The following is a 20933-nucleotide window of genomic DNA, read 5'->3' on the forward strand; positions in this document are numbered from 1 at the left end:
GTTGCTTATGCCGTTATCGTGCTCGTACTACCTACAATGCTGTCTAAATTATGCTATATTATCCATTTAACAAGTATTATTATTATTTATTTATTTATTGCTTCAATACGTGTAAGGTTTATATAGCATATATTATAGAACACAAACTATACAACATATGGTTATTCGTAATAATTCAATGACTTTGACATGTTCAATCGCAATAAAATTAAACAATACGATTTTTATAAGCTCGTATGATGAAAGAAGATAGGGGTGACAAGAGGCAAGAAAATAGTCGATGGTTGTGGACGTGTAATCATTTTTATTCGCGCGCGTCAGCCTGATCGGTCGGAATCGGTGTTCGCGGAGAAGATGCTCGCACGATGCTCGAGTAATCTTTCGTTCGACGCTGCGGCGAGATGTTAAGTGGCACCGAAGGGTGTGACAAATCAGCAGCAAGCCGAACGGAAAGCGAGAAATCGTGGCATTCGATCGTGGCCGAATACGGCCGTTCTCGAGCCTACTTCGCGGTCTCGAGACACCCTTGCATTTCGCCGTCCCAGCAACGCGTCGACTCAGCACTCGCAGACGTCGACGATTTTTCGAAACTGAAGAATTCCGCCTGGCCACCTTCCGGCCTGGTGAACAGCAGATCGTATCTCAGCTGTCGACAAGCCGAGAGGGAGAGAGAGAGAGGGAGACGTGGTTTGCGACCCTCGAGCTTAAATAACGTAAGCAACTTCCCTCCCACGATCCACGTCGATCTTTTATCAGAACCTTTCCCTCACGACGCGGACGAGAACCGTCTCGAGCTGGCCTTCTCTCGCTTGTTATTTCTATATCGGGCCAAAAGTCGAGATTCCACCGGGAAACTGGGCTAAAAAAGTATTTTCAATTCTTACTTTTCTTTTGATATAGTCTGAATATTTTGCCTTGGAACTGCAGCCCTTGTACACATTTTTTAACAAAATTTTTTAGCGTTGAAATAAAATTGTGATAAACATTTTATTCTACGTTGAATATAACCTTTACTTCTCTGTTGTCTCAATATTTTATATCTTGAAAATGCAGGTTTCATTTACATAAATCTTTTATTATTAAATATCTTTTATTATTTATGTATGAATTGTACCGTAAATATTGTAGATTTATTATTGAAACGAATTGTTATTTCATTTTGGTCTGTGTTGTTTTCTCACTTTGTGGTTTCTGTTTAAAATCTGTAAACTTGGAAACTGTGAAGTGTCTCCTGGTCCTTTACGAATGAATTGATTATAGCCATTCGAGAAGATGTTGGCCGTCCAAGGTCAATAAATAAGAACAGCTCTCATTCTTACGCTCTGTTAACTTACTTTGTCCTCGGAGATACAGAGAACAGGTCAGTAGAATTAAGACACGAAAAATGGAGTAGGAGCTTGTTAACTGGAACAGTGACCTTGATCGTCAGATTATTTGTTTCGAATATAGCTCGGCCATAATGTCGGGCATTTCTCTGATTATCTCATCTTTAAAAATTGTACTTGAATTCATCTGAAACCCAACGGTGCCCGAAAGATAATCTAATGGTGAACAATTATTTCCTGTCACGCAAACAAAAACAAAAGCATCGAATTTTTCATATATGTTACAGGTCGAACAATGCACTTATTATCCAAGCAATGGATGAATATTTTAAAATATTAGCTTAACAAAACATTATATTAAATTATGTGAATTAATATTTGGCTTTAATAAAGATCCGACAATCTGATAAAAATGTATTTTTTTAGGTTCTTATATAAACATTATAGTCGGCAGAGGATTCTCTGTGCGATTTCTAAAGTTTTCAATTGCTATCTAGAGACTAGTCGTCACTTCAGAAAATTTAGGGTGGCATTGGGAAAAGGGTCTTTGGAATACTAATGGAATTCATAATACTTCGATCTTTCTTTCCGCCCCTTTGAACCTGATTTTAAGATAAAACTTTCTTGCGATTATCCAGTAATTAATCTCTTTATGTAGCATCATCTGCATATCTATGCACAATTATTTTTTATTACTTCTGTTCCTATTTTCCCGTATGCTTTATTAACTGTTATAAAAAGAAAACGTTTAAATACTGTAGAATTTCTCAACCACTTAAGAATTTTCTTAATCCTTTTACTGTGGATACAAAGCAGCACTACATAACAATTACATAACTCAATACATTAAGATGTTAAATTTGTTTCTTTGAATATTTAAACAGATTATTTTTTTATTTTAAGTCCAGCCTCGCTGAATTTTCATAATTTCTTTATGAAGCATTCATATTTGCAAATTACATATAGCCAATCAGCATCGCCCTAACCACCATTGTTCACCACAAAATAAAATTTTCTTTGGCTCTGAGAACAGCGTTGCAATACTTTTCTTTTCAGATAAGGTTCATTGGTTTCGTGTGCTTCAAGAAATTGATTAGGCTTTCGCAATTGTCCTCGGAGCCGGTGACGTCTTCGGGGATTTTGTATGCTGTTCTTTCTTGTCGGTATATGTGTGGCAAGATGTAAATATTTGTTCAGTGTCGAAACACTGTACACTGTACAATGTTCGAATTAAAATTTTCACTATTGAGAACGAATATAATTTCTAGCTTGACATGCGTCCGCTCTGACAATTACGAGGCAGTTATCGGCGCATATAAAACGACACCCAAATCGCTGAGCATTTGGTCCCGCATGTTCAGTTTATCGTCGTGGGAAGTTTGGAGAAGTGGAATACCGTTTGCACTTTGTCACGTATCGCAACTGATAATAATCTCTAAGTAGGTCCGCGGAGTAAGGTAGCTTGCTCACAAGATTTATTCAGCGCTGTAATACAGCCTCCTAAGAACGAAATTGCTTGGCTCACAACTTTCCGCCGTAACGTCACCCCTTATATTGTCGCCTCCGGATATAATGGACTTCATTCCGTTTTTATATCGATAATTCACACCTCGAAACGTGAACCTCACGATATTTTTCCGCTCTTCCTGCCGGACGACTGCTGAAACGACCATTATCCTCGTATTTAGTTATCGCAACGCAAAGATTTCGCGTTTCATTCTGAACGATTAGTTTATGCGTTATTTATATTGCCAGTTTGTAATCAGTTTCGCGTTCGTTAGCTTTGCGATCATATTTCTCTGCGTCTTTTAAGATTGAAAAGATAAACTATAATTGAAATATGAGATTTGAGGATATTACTAGTCCGATAGGGAAGGAATTTTGAATATTGTTAGTTCGATGGAGAAGGTATTTTGAATATTTTTAGTTCGATAAGTAAGGTAATATTAATATTATTAGTTCGATAGATACGGTATTTTAAGTATTATTAGATTGCTGGGAAGGAATTGTGAATATTATTACATTATAGGTATTCTGAATATTATTACTACAAAAGAGGAAGAAAATATAAATCGAGAACGGTATATTTATAAGCATCAAGTTGAGTCAGCTGAAATCAATTAGATTATGAAACGTAAATGTACCTTTTAAAAATGTGATTTCTTATGAAAAATATAAATGTAATTATTGTGATATCAAAATATAGTTGTTTATGCTGCATGTTGGTAACCGTAAAAATCGACGTTTTCATGAGATGGTAAAACAGCGTCCAACACCGTTTTGTCAATTGTGAATCATCCATCGATAAATTAATGTCAGCTGGTAAAAACAGTGTTGCAGAAACTCAAGATTTATGAATATTCCCACGCATTAATTGCTCGTACGCAATTCACTGTTAAATTTATTATTTCTGGCTGTTTAATGTTTATAACAATTCCTTTCGCCAATGACATCAACAAGCAGTCCCTTGACCTTCGAGCCATCTAATTATTTAGTAAAAATAAATTACAGAACTCGAGATACAGAGTAACTTTTGAAGCATGTCTTGAGCATGTCTTAAAGCATGTCAAAGTAACTTTTATGCATGGTTATTGAGAGTATACCAAATACTCGATTCTCGCTAATATTCCCGATTCATGAGTTATGTTCTGTGTGCTGATCTAACTCAACAGTTGGTTATTCCATTTGGGTAGGGTCGGTATTTCATATCGTGCTATTATATTAGTTCCATAATAATAATTCTATACTTCGTTGGTGCTTATAACCACAGACTTATCATCTGTTAATAACGTTGATCGACCAGTTCCAGTATTTCAGCAACATGAGAAATGGCGCTTCTAGATTTTGCGAGGTAAATAATTTTTGTGGATAAACTTCTGAATGTCCCAATAATTTATACGAATAGCATACGAACCATATAAATGGTTCGTATTATAATAGACGAAATAAATTGAACGTCACCTTGAATGTCGAAGTAATAAAATTTAGTTTCTAAGAAATATTCTAAAATTCAAATGTCGATGAATTAAGTGTTTTCAGATTTTCAATATACCGAAGAATTCATTTAGATTTCGTTGCCATAAGTATTTTATTGTTCGCTAGAAAGCGCTGTTTAAACATTTTATAGAAATATGTTCTTGTGTGAATAATAACTGATCTATGTTTATTTTTATACTCGCTTTATATTCACTTCGCTTATGTTAATACTAGAGACGAAAGTCAATTAAGGAATGCGTCTTGTATATAATGTATATTTAACTGCAAATTATCAAAAGTTTGATTTCATTATTGAGTTCATTATTGTTACTCTGGGACTAAAATTTTTCTAGATCGTTGAATTTAAAATAGACAAAATAATAGAAAATTCACTCGACAGAGCAATAAACAATTTAACGTGTGCAACATGTCGTTTATTGTTTCAATTGATTTTCATGGTATTCTCTCGGGAAGCATTACAATTCGTTCATAGGTTTCGCCAAAGATAGAATATGTTAATTGTGGAACGTGGGTCATTTCAATTTAAATGCATCACTTGCTCGTAAACGAGACGTTAATAATCCGGAAAGATGAAAGCAGTAATGAAATTCGGAACATTAATCCTATTGTTTAACAGAGTTCAATGTTAACTTGTCACTGTTTATTCATGTATTTACATTTTGTTACAAATATGGAACTTAAACATTTATTTTGTACTCTAAATATATCTAAGAACAGTTGGAATATAAATATATTACCGAAAGTTTCAGATGTTTATTAAAAATAAAACATAGTTTAGAGTATAATAACAGTTTTGCAGATAGTATTTTAGTGATGCATTCAATTATCGCGTTGAAGAAGTAATGAAATAATAGTTATTTCTTAAATTGTGTACATAATTCATAAATTCTATCTTCTTTGCATCAAAGAAATTAAACATTGGCAATGGGATTTAAAGCGTAAGGAACACGGGTTACATCACCATAATGGTTCAATGGTGTTACAACAGAGTAGTCCATTTCAAATTATCACATAATTAAAATCGCAATTGAGATTCCATGTGCTATATTTTTTATATGTGACATGTCTATGTGTCAAATTCTGTTATAATTTTGAAAGAAACAATTATATAGTACAATACACGCATGCTATAATAATAGAACAATATAAGTATCGTATAAGTATAATAGGAGACCGTAACATAATCACATTCAGAGATTGAGTAACATTTCTTATATTTTTTCATACTTGGAAATTTCGTTGATGAAGCTGCTGAACTTGTCGCTACCAACCGATACAGCTTTTACAGTTTTACATATTAATCACAGTGTTTAACAAATGATGCGAGCATGAACTTAATGATAAATGGATGTGACTGCACTTGTCGTGCACTGACCTTCAGACATATTAATGCTAAACGGTTAATTAATACGAACGTGCAATGTTGCCACATAATTTTGACGTGACCTAGAAAACATACTGTGCTTTTTATTTTGCAATCATGACGTTATTTACAGTAAATTTCGGATATCTTTCGATCGTTTAGCGTGTTTACAATTTTGTCTGTGAGATAATTGACAACAAAATCACGTAAACGTTCATGCATCAGCTCATTTTTATTCGAATAACACTATAACATACTCTATATAGAAGAGTGTAATCGATTTCTCGAAAAAGATTTTCCAAAGAGATTACAAATATGAACGTTTCACGACAAAATATGTAAACACAAATCGATGATAGCGTTGATTAATAAAGAGCTAGTTAGTAATTTCAAGATTGTTTTTCATCAGGAAGGAGGGATACCAATATCGATGAGACATTCACTCAATTTTATTCGAGAAAAAGAATCACTAATTAAATGTTTTAAACAATATCCTTCTTAGTCGAATCACAATACATTTATGACAATTTCTATTTTACACGGTGTTTCACAGTTGTGTTGGAATCCTCTCATTCCAAATTATCACTCTGAAAGCAAGGAAGATGCATGAGACACTTGACACGCATACGGAATTAAAATATTACACATGTGGAATGAAAAAATTATTGTTTAGTTCACCAGAAATTTGATCAGTTCTACGTTCTGCGGTTTCCTGTCCTGTTCGTGTTCTCCATTATTCGATATTAAAAGAATTTCCGGGATTTCCTTTTGTTCTCCGTTTATGCCTTCCACCATGTCCCCTATGCCATCGATATTTCTCTGTTTCCCTTCGTCTTGATCTTCGTTATTATTTTGATCTCTGTGAAAAAAAGTATAACGTTAGTAATCCGGTCATTTTTTAAAAATGTTTACCACAGAGGCGTTTATTTATTAATAGATTGTGGATCTTGATGGAAAATAAAATGTTTCTAGATGAACTGTAAAAAAGAAACAGACAATATTATTACAATATCAATATTATATCTTTAACATTCCAGTCGATAACATTATTTCTTTTAACAATCCTACTATGTCAAAAATAGCGTAACAATATTTTAAAATTCTTCTGATCTCTACAATTAATTTGGTCTGTTAATTTTTGTCACAAATATATAAAACCCATAGTATTTTTATTTAAAACAAACGGAAACAGTAGAGTCTCGATCTAAGTCTAATCTTCGGGTCCGTACTGTGACATAGATCGTGTTATTCTAATTGTTTTCTCTATCACGTCGTTGACCAACTTTATTCACCAATATTATAATGGAAATAGAAACCTTTCATTGTCTTCAAACGTTTCAAGATTATTGTCTTCAAACGTTTGGGTACATCGTTAAAAATAATGGTTGGATGTTCGGCATGCAATCCTCCGGTACATGTTCGCGTATTCACCTAATAGGCGCATCACTGTTCACGTGCGAGTTCAGCTCTCCGTTCTCCCAGTGTTGTGGAAAATGCGATTTTATTTTGAACGGTCGGTCCCATCTTCCTCGGTATTTCGTAGACATCAAAGGTCGAGCGATCAAACGAGACAGTACCCATTGTTCCTTCGCGAGCGAAGGAACGTCTTGTTGGATGTCGCTCATCGTTTTTGTTGTAACGAAGTAAGCGTTATTATGTCCTCCGCTGCGTTTACCATGGCCTGCAACAATTCATTTCGTCGATACATCTAACGACTTACTTTCAAATTCAGAATTGATTTACACCCCCATCGACACAGCAATTGTAAAAATCAGATAATATCAAAGTAACTTGTTTAACAAATCGAAGATGACACGTCAATATGTTTTTTAGACTGCGTATCTTTGTGCGAAATTAAAATTTTCCGTGTCAGTTGTAAGAAACAGAAATTAAATAAATATGAACTCTTTCTTTCAATCATTTTAATAAATGTTTTTCAGTTATTGTAGTGTCTTCATAGTTTTGTATTTCACTTTTGTTATAAATGCATCGAACCCGCAACATAGCGATTAATAAAGAATGAAAAATGATTCTCACACGTTTACTCGATAGTTTTGGGAAATTTATGTAAACTACAAAATTCCGAAATTTGTGCTAAGCAGAAATCATCCTAATAATTCATGGTCGAGGCACTGTGTTCTGAGTAATTAATCTTATGATGCATGCATGCTAGGTGAAGTGATTTATATTGTCTTACACCACAAATAATTTCTGCCTGTAGTGAGGAAGAGAATTTTTTGGGAAGATCTATGTTATTTATTCCGATATTAATAATAAGTAAATAAATACTATCCAAAATAAATATAAATATGAAATGTACAAACGCTGCTAACTGTTTTCGATAAAAACAAAAGTAATAAATTTTGCTATAATTATATTCATAAATAAAAGCGTACCTCCCCAGCATGAATGGCCATAGCTCAGGCAAGATCCTGAAACAAATAATATTTCACGGTGAATGTTTTATAACTGCATGTTATCAATAAGTAATTATAAGTAATATTATGGAAGTATTATTTAATGATTTAATGTTATTAAAGTGTTATATGAAATTAATTAACCATAAAATATCAATTTATATTTACAATGTGCATCTTACCGTTTTTCTGTTTAAAATAAAAAAATCTACATAACACAAAGTAGAATACAATTTAACAGAATGTCTGAATTTAATAAAATGATTTAATGTAAAACCAAATATAAACAATGACGTAACTTAATAAAGCACCCGTCCTATTTTCAAGTTAATAAGATGAAAAACAAGATTCCACTTAACAGTCACAATTCCATAAATTGTTTTTGCATGCACAGAAGCATAAATTGATACGATCATCCCCGGAACATTAACATTTCACCTGGGAATTGCGCTATTCCCAGTTTCATTAAGAAAGATCAAAGAATGGAAGGCTCGGCTTTAAAGAACGGAAGGGCCGGTTTAAAATAAAGCCCTTAATGTTCAACCGCGATGGGGTGATTCACCTAATTTGACGTTCCTTTTGGCGTGTGCAGTTGTGAATGAGATTTCACCGCGCGGCAAAGGTTAAAGAAAAGCCCTGATGTGGGCGAGTCTCATTAAGATTCTTAAAAATGGTGTCTAAAATAATCGGGACGTGGGCACTTTTTCCGGTGAATTGGCTTAATTAAAACCTCAACAGGGTGGCCTAAGTACCTGGGCGTGTAGAAACGAGGGAAATGGATACGCGGAGCTTCATTGCGACCCGGCCGCGTACATAAGTACCGCATAGAAACCGTTATCAAATTCAATTTTTTTTTCAATTTTCTTTTTTTTGTGTATTAACTAACTTGGGAAGAAAGGGGATAAATCTACACTTTTCCCCGGTATGAAACTCCGATCAAACGAAACGTAAACACAACCGTGAAACGCGCTCACCGTCCCCATGGGACATTCTTCTGAAAATTAACGAACGAGGGATTTAATTGAAATACCGAAGATAATAAAATCGCGATATTTTTTCGTCGAACTAGGACGAACGGAGATTTCTGTTTTCATACTGTAGCGGAGTTGTAAAAACAAAACCAGAAATTCAGGAAATTCAATTTGGAATACGCTTGCAGTCAAATTTGCAACATTTTTTGCGCCGTTTTCGTCAGGCTTTGTATTCCATACACGACGTTCTCGCTCCACTGCAATATAAAGGTTTTTACAAATCGAATTAATGGAATGTGATTAAAGCACAATTTGGAAAATTTGAATATATTTTTATTTGGCTGGATGTAATGTTGACATAACTGCGTATTTGTTTATTTGTATACCGAAATAATTCACGACTTCAAACGGTCATTTTTCTTTCGATTTAAAATAAAATGTGCCCAGGCCTAGAGCACGCTAATGAGTTGCGAATCATAATTTGCACTTTCTATATGAAATATTAGAAATCCCCCCAAAAATTGGCAAATATTATAATATAATTTTAGACATTAATTCCCATCATGAATAATGTAGCATGTATAGCAATGTTTAGTAATATATGCATATAACAATGATCTAAAAAGCGACCTTTCCAATAAGTTATGTTGCATGAATATCAGATTTAGTTATATCATCTACTAACATTAATAATTGGCAAATGTATACTATTCTATCAGAAAATAAATCCATGGAAATTGTATTGTTAACGACTAATTTTTTGCTATTAATAGTTACTAAATACCCGCAACACGTTTGACAATGCTTCGTACAAACTTGTAAGTATCACATTATTGCACATAACACGTATCTCGCGCCGCAATAACAGTTTTGGGGATTCAGACTATATTCCAGACAATGCACATGGAATTCTGATCGAAGAATTACCATGAGCTCGATTATCGAACATGGTAGAGCAGGTTTTGCGTATAGTGTTATATTTTTGATATATTGAACCGTCCAATAGCATTTCAAAATGAGACTTTTAATTTTAGCACGACTAGAAAAACTGAAAATTACTTATCAGGTGTTTTTCAATTACATTAGGCATTTGTTTCTGTTCACTCCGCTTTCAATATTTAACATTTAACACTAGAACTACCAAGCAGTAAATACAACTGGCATACATTGCCTTATAATAACAACAAAATTGCATTTGTTTAGACTTCGTACCAGTTTTGTTTAAATATCTACTTCGATAGGAAAGTTTATTAAAAAATTTTCTCGCGAAAACATATTTATAATCTCATTATTTCTAAAAGAAAAAATTAGGAGCAAGTCATTTTGACTCATCCGGTAGTTCTAGTGTTAAACATCAAAATTACCGTTAGTTAATTGATTTTAATGAGAAGAATGTAGTATCTCTTTTTCAATAATCATTACGCTTTAGAAATGAGTACAATTAATATAGGCACAGTAATCGGTACCCCCACAGTAATTTGGTTCCTGACCCTGTATCACGTTCGTATAAAACCAGCCGCAAAATTTCTAGTGATAGGTGGCTCAAATTGAGATGAATACCGACAGTAAAGCAGACGTATCGAGTAGCGTCGGAGTGCGTCGCTGCCATGATAGATCTCCGAGAACCTGCCTCGTTACTTTCTAGACACGCCTAACCTGCGCGAAGTTTCATTGGAATCGGCAACTTCGAACTGCAAAGTGCAGCATGAGATTTTAGTCGGACGCGTATCGAACGAGTGGTTCATGTGTTTATAGTAGAACAATATCGTTTTAATTGGATATCAAGTTTCGCGGAGATCACGCCCAGGCTCTCGTGAAACGCACTGTAAATGCATAGTGCAACTGAGGATTACAGCAGGGCTGGATGTAAAACGTTCGAATGGCGCCATAAAAATGTGCATACGCACACCCACAGAAAATGCACACGGGAGAAAAATAGTCGTTTTATGCAGTCCCATCGACCGGCTGACACAAAGCCGACAATTCACTTTCCGATTCCCATGTCCGCGACAGTCCGTTGTCTCTGTTTCCCAGTCCTGTTTCTTGACACCTCCGCCGGGGATGCGCGGCAGGGACCGAAGTGCTTCTTTTTATCTTGTCATCGATGCCCACTGGATTTGTTCCGCGGAAAAATCCTCGAGAGCAGAGACATTAGCCTCTGAAGCGCATCATGTTCGAAGTTCACTTATCTTTCGTTTCTAAAAAATTCTGTTCGAGCCCTATTCTCCCATATTTTTATATATTATGTCTCATCTATTTCATTCATACGATTATTATTAACAATCGTTACGTCACTTGATAATAAAGTCCTCAATCTAATTAATTTCAGCATTAATGAACTAGCATTCGATGGCATTCATTTTATTACTATTATTTTTAAGTAATTCCATTAATTTTGTTAGTCGTTTGTGTCCTGCAGTAAATAAATGACTGCAGTTCCCTCGAATCGAAATGAATGAAAATAATCACCAATCGAAGTTTAAATTGATTAGAAAATGATGAATAAAAAAAATGCTTGTTCGTATGTCCAGCATCATTTTCTTCTATATTTTACCACCTAATCTTCGCTAATCCATCTTTTTTATTTACCGAACACTCTCTAACACTTCGCACCCCTTTCACCCCTGTGCTTTCTTATTGGCCACCCTATCTTCTCTTGCCCCATTTATTTTTGCGTACGTTCCCTCCCCATTGACCTCTGACATCACTAAACCGGAAGTACCGAGGATACGTTCAAGACAAAACGTGTATTTTTTCTCTAAATATATCACACAATTGCCCACCCACTCTTTTAATAACGCAAGATTTGTTGGTGAAAAGCAAACTGTTCATAGATCGTGTAGGTTGAAATGAAAAAGTCAATTTTCCAAAAATATATTCTGGGCAATCTCGAAACGTCTGTCATAAGAATGAAAGTTTGAAATTTGTCGAAATATTGAGTTCGTGTAAATGTGAAAAGACTATCCTAGCTAAATATAAACATTACACATTTTTTCTCTGGAAAAACTGTTTTTCAAGACTTTTCAAATCTGTTGTTAACCTTCAATAGGATATTTTCAAATATATCTACCGTAGTGTTCTTTAAAATTAAATTAACAAATTATTTTCGTTGAGATAAAATTGCTTTCAAAATTTCAATTGCCTGCAAAATCGTATTTTCACGATCATTTTGACGAATATGTGTCTGTCTGTTAAACATCCATAATCTTCAAAAACTTCGACAAACTGTTCCAAGGTTGCTATCAAACCTTCGTGCCCTTAATTGATAAGAAAAGCTACTAAGAAAAATATAATTTTATGCATAGGGAAAATTCTCAACCGTAACATTACGGTTCGTGGGTGTGTATAACTCCTCAAGTAATTTTCACTAAAAACATAAATCGAAGGGAAAACGTTAGCACAGTTTCCAGGGATTAGCAACAGGTTACCACTACCGAACTCCGGGAACGTGTGAAGTAGTTAATCTTATAGTATATAAACAGGGACTCCGAATATACAATTAAAATTTCCGGCCTCCGTTGGAAACGAGGATTAGTTAACCGTGGGATGATCCCATTAACGAAGTTGCATGAACTTTGTTATTATTGCTCGCGGTAGTCCTTCTTAAGCCGACCAGCCTATTATGAATGCGTTTTACAGGTAATACCAGTTTCTTGACCTAACCTATCAATCACCAACGATAATACTCGGAAAATTGCGTTAGACTTGTCAGTCTGTGAAATTTTATTATTATACAGCGAATTTTTATGCAAAACACAAATTTCCTAAGCCGCGACGTGAAAAAAGTTACATAACAATGTATGACAGTGTGTGGCAATGTACATATTTCTTCCTTTAATGATTTTAATAAATTCAAAAAGATATTACCTAAACACGCGTAACTTTTGAGGTAGTGATCTCCTACGATTGAAACTTAGATTTTTGACATTTTCTCTTCAAGATGTGCAGGATTGTATAAAAAAAAGTTAAAAATTTCTGTGTGGCCAAGTTGAAGTTTCACCACAATGAATTTTTATTTAATTCCAATTTGATTGCAATCATTGTAGACGGTGAGAAACTGGCGAATCCTAGCTGTTAGGTACAATGTCAGTCAAACAGATGGTATTTGTTTGTAGCGCGAGCAATTTTTCGTTCCGTGGATCAGGATTTTACGTTTCGTTGCATTCCGCGAAACTTCGACGATCTATAACACGGTGAATAAGTTTACGGCCGGTGTGAAGGTGAAGCAAGAAGCACACTCTAAGCGCGCATAATTACTTTCTGTGTACCGCGGAGCAGGATTAATCGAGGGGGCTCTTTTTCTTATTTGTTTACATTCCAATATAATGTTCGGCGTCGTGACTTTTTTTCCCGCGGGGCGTAACTCCGTGGCCCATAAATAAAATCAGCACACCAAACCGTCCCGTAACGTTTTCCTCGATTCGCAGCGATCTTTATGTTCGCGCGGAAAATAAACTGGACGCTTTAATGAAACGGCCTGTCATTGGCGAAATTAACGTCGAAGGTGCGAGGAACTTCTAATTATTTTCTTCGTCGAAACACAGCAAGCGAAAGAGCGTCGAATTTTCGCAAAATGAAGGAACAGCTTTTCGCGCTTGCGTTGCAAACGTGTGCCGAAAACCAAATATGAACGCACATACAACGCACCGCGTGATAATAGCAACTCGGAGCCTTTAGTTTTATTGGAAAGCTAGAATATTTCGCACCCTACACATACATTTCTCATTTTATTTATTCCGCAGAAAAAAATGTCTGAAATAAAATATTATTTAAGTTGGAATGTTGTGTACCCGTTCGGCCTCGTGCTTTCCTGCGTGTGAAATAGAAATGCAAGCAACAAATAGAACGTGAAGGCCAATTAAATTCTGCAGCGCGCATCATTTGGAGTTTAATGTTAACTTGTCTGAACTAATTCTAGTCTCTGTAAAAAAAGAGACAGGTAAAATATTTGTTATTGGATATTTTAGCATACGTAAACAAAAATCTAGAAGACAACGAGGAGTATGAGAAATTATTAGCAATATTATTGTTTATAATCTTGCACAGGTTTTTTGCTAAACCTCAGGGAGACAATGCTTCGTAATGGAGTGAAAGCAAAAACGGTAAAACGAATAAAAAAAAGATGGCCTTGTTGTTATTTCGCATATCCATTATAATTGTTGCATAAATTATTTATGAACGTTCGTTGATATCACAATTTTTTTCTCTCTCTGTTTCGTAAAACATAAAACACACTCGTTTATCGACTGAACACTCCCCCATAATATCTATTTTTATATCCTGTGGAAATGACGACTGCAGCATTGAACGAACCGGAAGTAATGTACGTTGCATATGATTTCAATGTTAATTGTTACGTTGCTTGTATAAATTATCCAAAATAGCTTATAATTTAAATCAGTTTAAATAAATAATCGGTCGTGTAAATAAAATCGGTTTAAGCGACGAAAAATGATTTAAATATTCGCAATTTCAGTGGAAATTTTAGTCAGCTTATTTATCGTTCGTTTGATTACAAATTTTTCAATTAATTAAGTGAATATGCTTTTCACGAAACAGCTATTAAATTGTATTATTTTTAACTGATTTAAATTATTTAGAACAGGAACAAAGTTCTCTGCAACTTCTGTGTTTTGTAACGAATGCGGACAATTTTTATTTTGCATAAAAATCTGCAGTTTACTCGTTAAAAGGTGGCGATTTTATTTAAACAAGACACTTGTTATAAATCTGCTCGTTGCTACCGTGAAAATAAAATAATCCACAACAAATATTAAACAGACTACAGAACGTCTCTACAACTTAAACAAAATTGTAAAATAATTACCTACATCTAATTATTGGTCTTTTAATGTTTTTATTGCAGCGTCATGTATGTGAATTATTATTTTATAATCTACAAGTTCTTTTTGTATTTCGCCACAATTTGCCACGAATTCATGCTGTCACTATCTATCTATTAACCCCCCCCCCCCCCGCCACCACTGTGAAAGAAATTGCCCATTTGCACCGGAAGTGCATAGTCGCATAATGTGTCTATTAAAAATTTTAAAGACTATCTCACTCCTATCCAAGAGAATGGATGAAAGGAATGAGTAGATAACCATACTAAACCGTCATTCGGAGCCTATCACGCTAATGAGAATTGGTACATTATGTGTAATAAGAAAGTTAGGATATTTGCCTTGCTACCCACGCGTGGTTCACAGAATACAAGGGGGTTCTGCACATTACCAAGAAGATGTCAAGTTTATTACATACAGTGATCAAGGACGGATAACATCGTCGTTTTCAGCACGTCATTGTAAGAAAGAAAAAATTCCATCTCTTCATAACGACAATAATCGCCATAAGAGGTTATATGAATTTGTGTAAAAACTGTGATTACAACCGTTTAATGCATTTTAATTCATTTTTAAAGTTTACAGAATGACGAATATTGGAAACTGATAATTAATAAAGGTCATGTAGGACTTAATAAGGTTAAACTTTGCTTCAGGAAACCAGAAATTTTTAACTTTTTTTCATATAAACCTGTAGATTTTGACGAGAAAATTCCGAAAATCGAGGTTTCAATCCTAGGAGATCACTAGTTCAAAAGTTATGCGGCGTCCTTACCTGCGAAAAACGCTGAAAATAGGACATCTTTACACACGTCTTCTTTTAATATGTTTCTCCTTTTAGTAATAAATTAAATTTCATCAAAATATGAGAGAAAATTTCCATTACTTATGGGATAATCTGATAATTGTATTTATCAATTCACCATTTAGAAATTGGAAAATTTACGGTATGGCAGCTAATTATGCGAGGATGGACCGTAGAAAATCATTTAAAAAGGTCGTTTAAAACGATCCTTCGGTTTTTATTCAGAAAGGTAAGAATGAAGTTTTGAAATACGCATTCCAAAGAAAAAATAAATCTCAGCTGCATGGATGCGCCATCAGTTTTTGAAAAATACTGGTCGTCGATTTTGAATAAACTCGTTAGGAAAGAACGTGGATAAATGGTATGGTTTCATATTATAATTGCAGTTGTCGCTAAAATATGCGTCTGTCTATTAGAGCGCATAACTTCGGGAGCTTTCTGAATTTTTTACTAAACTAACTACAGATATTTTTCAAATGTTTTTGGAGAACCGATTCTTTTTTTTTCATGTAGGTGTACGTGGTGCTCCAATATCTTTTGTGCCGAGCAACCCTGGATTTTCGGGTTTAATTGTTCAAAATTCTGTCGAACATTTTCGAGATGCAAAAAATTATTTTAGAAAGCGGAACATTTACTGTTCTTTTTTATTTAAACAAATGACTGTATGCGGTGCATACAATTGTTACAAACGGCGTAGTATTACGGGAACGGGTTCAAAAAAGTATTACCGACGTTTTAGAAACAATCTTCGTTGTTTCGTAATTGTAAAAGACAACACGTGAGTTGTTTATACCTCTGAGAGTCTTCGATCTTTCGATTTCATCCAAGTTTAAAACAACGGAGACACAGTTCTCGTGTTAAACCATTTTCTGTAGCAATTTATAATTGTTATACGGATGTTTACGGAACCGTTGTGTATTTAACATTAGATTTACGGAGCCGTAAAAGGGACTAGTTTACATTACTTCATAAAAATAACAAGAATATATCTATCCAAATTTTTTGTCATTTTTAAAAATAATGTACAGGGTGAGACATTTATCTGTGCCACCTAAATTTACTCCTAAACCATTTGTTGTGTCAAAACATTTATCAAACGATAGTTCAAGGTCACCTTGAATTTTTGTATCATGATGTGCAATATTAGACCTTGTGGTTCTAAAGAGTAATGAATGATGAATAGAAAACTATGAGGTATATGGGATAAAAAATTCATAATTACCGAGCTGTTTTTCATGAAGGTGGCCTCACGTCTCGATAAAAAAGCGACTATCAAGAAACTAATTATTACAAATAAACAACTCCAAACAATTTTCGTTTGAAATTTTGTTTGATCGCAACAAATAGTGCACGAGTAAATTTGTTGAATAACAATATTTTAGTATTTCAAATTGTGGCTTTTACATACCGGCTGCGTTGCTCGCAAAGCAGAAGATGATCATGAAGGTCCAGGTGCGTATAAAAATCGTCACTGAATTTTCGGAAGTGACCGCCATGTGACCAGTTGTACTCTGAATCAGAAAAAAGCAACAAATTTAATTTCATAATAGTGACCGTTTTAGAATAATAAATAAGAAAATGATAATGCGAATAATAATGCTGTCCTTCCGTACTTTTCATGAATAAACAATAATCATTATTGATAAAACAATGTTTAATCTAGTATGCGGTCATTTATCAGAAAAATTAGTACTTTCGATCTACAATTAAAGTGTATACAATTTTCTCTATAATAAAAGAATGAAAAATGTGTAATGAACAAAAAATTACAGCCTCAATTTTTGGTTCAACAAACGCAATAAACACTATGGAGATACTGACACGTATAACCGTTTCATTATCTCTAAAGAATTCAATTAACCTCCGGTAAAAAGTCATCACCACCGGGAATGAACGACCGCAGCGGATAAAGTGGTAGTAGTATTTTGTAGTTGAATCGGGATTTTTGTAAATTCACTTTTACAGTCCGCTGATACAATCAATTTCATATTGAACGTGTATACATACTAACATAAATTTAACTGCTCTTTTAATCGAAGACACGTTATTTGCGCGATAATATTTCTTGGCCAAATTAATAATTTTCTGGAAAGCTAAAAATGAATGTAGACAAATCAAGGTAGAAGCTTTGTCAAATATTTAAATACTTTTTATCTCAACAAATTTGATATCATTGAAATAGTTTTGTATTCCTTGACACTTTATTTATTGAAAATAAAAATATATTAAAAAGGAGGACCGAAATTTTTCTGTAGATAACAATCCCGAAGGAAATTATTGAATTAAGTTATTCAGCACGGTTGAAATAAGATAAATAAAAATTCACATCACAAAGAATTTTCAAAATTTCTTTTAGTGTCAGATAACGCAAAGGAAGAGATCGAGTCCAAAGCAGAAAAAAAATGAAATTCGAGGAAGAAACCGCATTAGAACAGAATAGATACAAATATTGGAATTTAAATATTAATTTCCCTTGAATCGTGCGGCACACGTTTTACATTGCTAATTAATTTAAAATTTAAAATCTTTAAACAAGTCGACTCTATGTAAACTTTTTTTTAGAGACGTCATCACTGTTACATTACGCAATCTTTTCCTTTTCAATTGCACACCTAGAAAACGCAAAATGTTCGGGAAAGTTGCTTGCATTGTTTGCGATTTCAGATTGTTAATTTTGATTGGCACGGAACTCTTTCGAACGTCATGTACGAACGAAACTTTTGATTGGAAAATTAGCACAACGGACGAAAGAGTAGATTTTCCAACGTTTTGTTTACTCACGGAAGTTTATACTTTCGTCGAAGCAAAAATTTGTCAGAGAAGCAAGTGGTTTCTCCAATTTTCAGACCTTTTAAAGTTAACAACAGCGTATAAAAAAAGGCGAATTCACGAAACACGAAAAGAGATTTTCAACGTGCTAAAATATAACGAAGGCAAATAATGCAGGAATATAAATCGTAAAACGATAGCAAAATTACAGAAAATTGCAATAACTGTTGGAAAAGAAAATTCCGATAAAAAACTATACACAATTATTCGTCGTTGTTAACTAATTAATTACAGCGTGCAAAAGTCTTCAAAATCTGGCCGATTTCAACTCGTAGTAAAATTTCATTTCTCATTATACTTTTGCTCTATCGAAATTCTCAAATTTCCAATAACGCTTGCAGACTCGTGTCACCCCATAAGTAATGCGAATTTCGTTGCATACTTTCTGAAGTCAAAAACAGTTTATAAAAGCTGTATATATCTTCTCTGGCGGTAAGTATACTCGGGGTCTTTACAAACAATTTTTAGCACATTCGTAATAAATTCACTGTCATGCAGAATCCGCGAATTGATAAATAGTTTTTCGATCGCAGGAGTCTAAGAATTCTAGTCTCTGACCTTCCAAAAGCATGGCAAAAGTCGCAATTACTTATGGCAAGGGCCCGATAATTTCAATGTCACCTCGCGCGGACTTTGCTAAAGTTTCGGGATTACACAAGAGAAATGATCGACTTCGACGAGAGAACGATCGAGAGATCCTCTCGGTAAGTGAAAAATTCTACACGCGTTTCGCTCGCACACTTTCGTCGGCGTTGTGGTCTCTGATTCGCATAGGTCTCTGTCGTTTCACCTTCGATTTGAACGAAAAGATAAACCCGGAAGTCGGCCGCCGGAGGACTGCGAGCGACGAACCCGGTCGCTATATTTGTTGGTCGCACAAGTTCACCAAAAAAATCGACAAATCCACGCTCGGACCTACGGACGATCCCGATCGAAGGGCTCGACAAGTAAACTCGAAGCCAGCAGTCCGCGCGACCAGGGCTTTTATAGATGTGTCCGGTATACGGTGGAGCATGGTGGTACACGAACGGCGGTGGTGGGGCTCCGATTCACGCGCCTTTCGAACGCGCACCTGCGTCGGCCGATACGGGTGCCCTTTTCTGAGCGGATCAGAGGGCAGGCCGTTCTCCGTGTTCTTAAGAGTTGTAGATTAACGGCCGCGGCCCCCAATTTAAACGCATTGTCCGTCGGTGATTATTTCGCAATGTTACGAACACGGTGATTCACGGTCAACCCCCCTCGCTATTGTTACCATTTTAGGGCTGCTAACAATTTCCAAAAAGGACCAGAGTGTTTCCCGTCGGGTGGTGATTCTACGTACAAAAATTAGTCGAACAGAAGGAGTAGCATTTTTTTGCTGAGCGTCTCCTTCTCGAGAAAATCGAGTTCGAAGATCCACCGGGTTCGCGTGCTATAGTATATGCAGGAAGTAGAATTGGTTGGTCATGATCAGACGAGTCCTATCTAACAGCACCCGTATTCGCTGCATTTTCAAACTCGATTTTCTCGGAAATTAACACAGCAAGTTTTCATCCGTTTTACCTAAAATTGAAGAGTAAAATATGAATATATTTACAAACAACGTAATCGGATAGAAGCACAAACGAAATGTGGCACTTGTGTACATAAAGGTCAAACATATTGCACTCCAAATGCACAACCCAAACTGTATGTAATTTAATTAAAATGTGGTCCCTAATAACCTAAGCTAAACTGATGCGTAAGGATGCTAAAATAAATTAACGCTAAATACGTATTAATATTTGCAAATGTTGGTAGTGGTATCTTACAATACTTGTTTCATACGTTAATCCTCCAAAAATAATACCTAGAATATATTAAATTTAATGAAATACGTGCAATATCAGGTCTACACTTGCCACAAGTAGAAATGACTGAAATTGGTCAGACACAGAAACAGCTACTTTCCAAATCACACGTGCTCAAATATGTCTTAAATATAGTTTTCCTAGAAATAAAAATTGTCGATGAATCTACCATTAATTCTGGAAATATGTAACTTGGGATTTGGTAATTAACATGGATAAACATTTGTACACTGTTCTCAATAAATTCTACGTGACGATTCTGTGATGAAATCAGAAACCAAGTGCAGGATAAGAAAGAAGAAGTCAACAAAAGTTAGCAAGAGATGAACTTTATATAATGAAAACATTATGTTTCTGCATGTTTTCATACTCTTTTCCCTATACCAAAGTAAAATAGTTACTCTCGCTGTTTCTTCGCATAAATTTTGACGGAACCTGGTTTGCTTATTGCTCATAAAACCTGACTTAAATACACGGTGGTTATGAACATTTTACAAACTTCGAGAAACGTTTAACAGTCAAATATTTATAACGCACTTATAAAAAGTTTCAGC

At 34.8% G+C, this 20933-nt stretch overlaps 1 protein-coding gene across 1 annotated transcript; it reads right to left on the minus strand.

Annotated features, from left to right (window-relative positions):
• Positions 1–5355: 5355 nt before the first annotated feature.
• Ccha1 (neuropeptide CCHamide 1) lies at positions 5356–19710 on the minus strand. The gene is made up of 6 exons (XM_076788639.1): positions 19341–19710; positions 17130–17232; positions 8082–8117; positions 7117–7366; positions 6364–6544; positions 5356–6272 (listed from the first exon to the last, which is right to left on the minus strand). The coding sequence occupies exons 2-6, from the start codon at positions 17215–17217 to the stop codon at positions 6255–6257; spliced, it is 573 nt and encodes a 190-aa protein (XP_076644754.1). The 5' UTR covers positions 17218–17232; positions 19341–19710; the 3' UTR covers positions 5356–6254.
• Positions 19711–20933: the final 1223 nt, after the last annotated feature.

The sequence above is a fragment of the Halictus rubicundus genome, chromosome 5 (assembly GCF_050948215.1).
Source record: "Halictus rubicundus isolate RS-2024b chromosome 5, iyHalRubi1_principal, whole genome shotgun sequence".
NCBI lineage: Eukaryota > Metazoa > Arthropoda > Insecta > Hymenoptera > Halictidae > Halictus > Halictus rubicundus.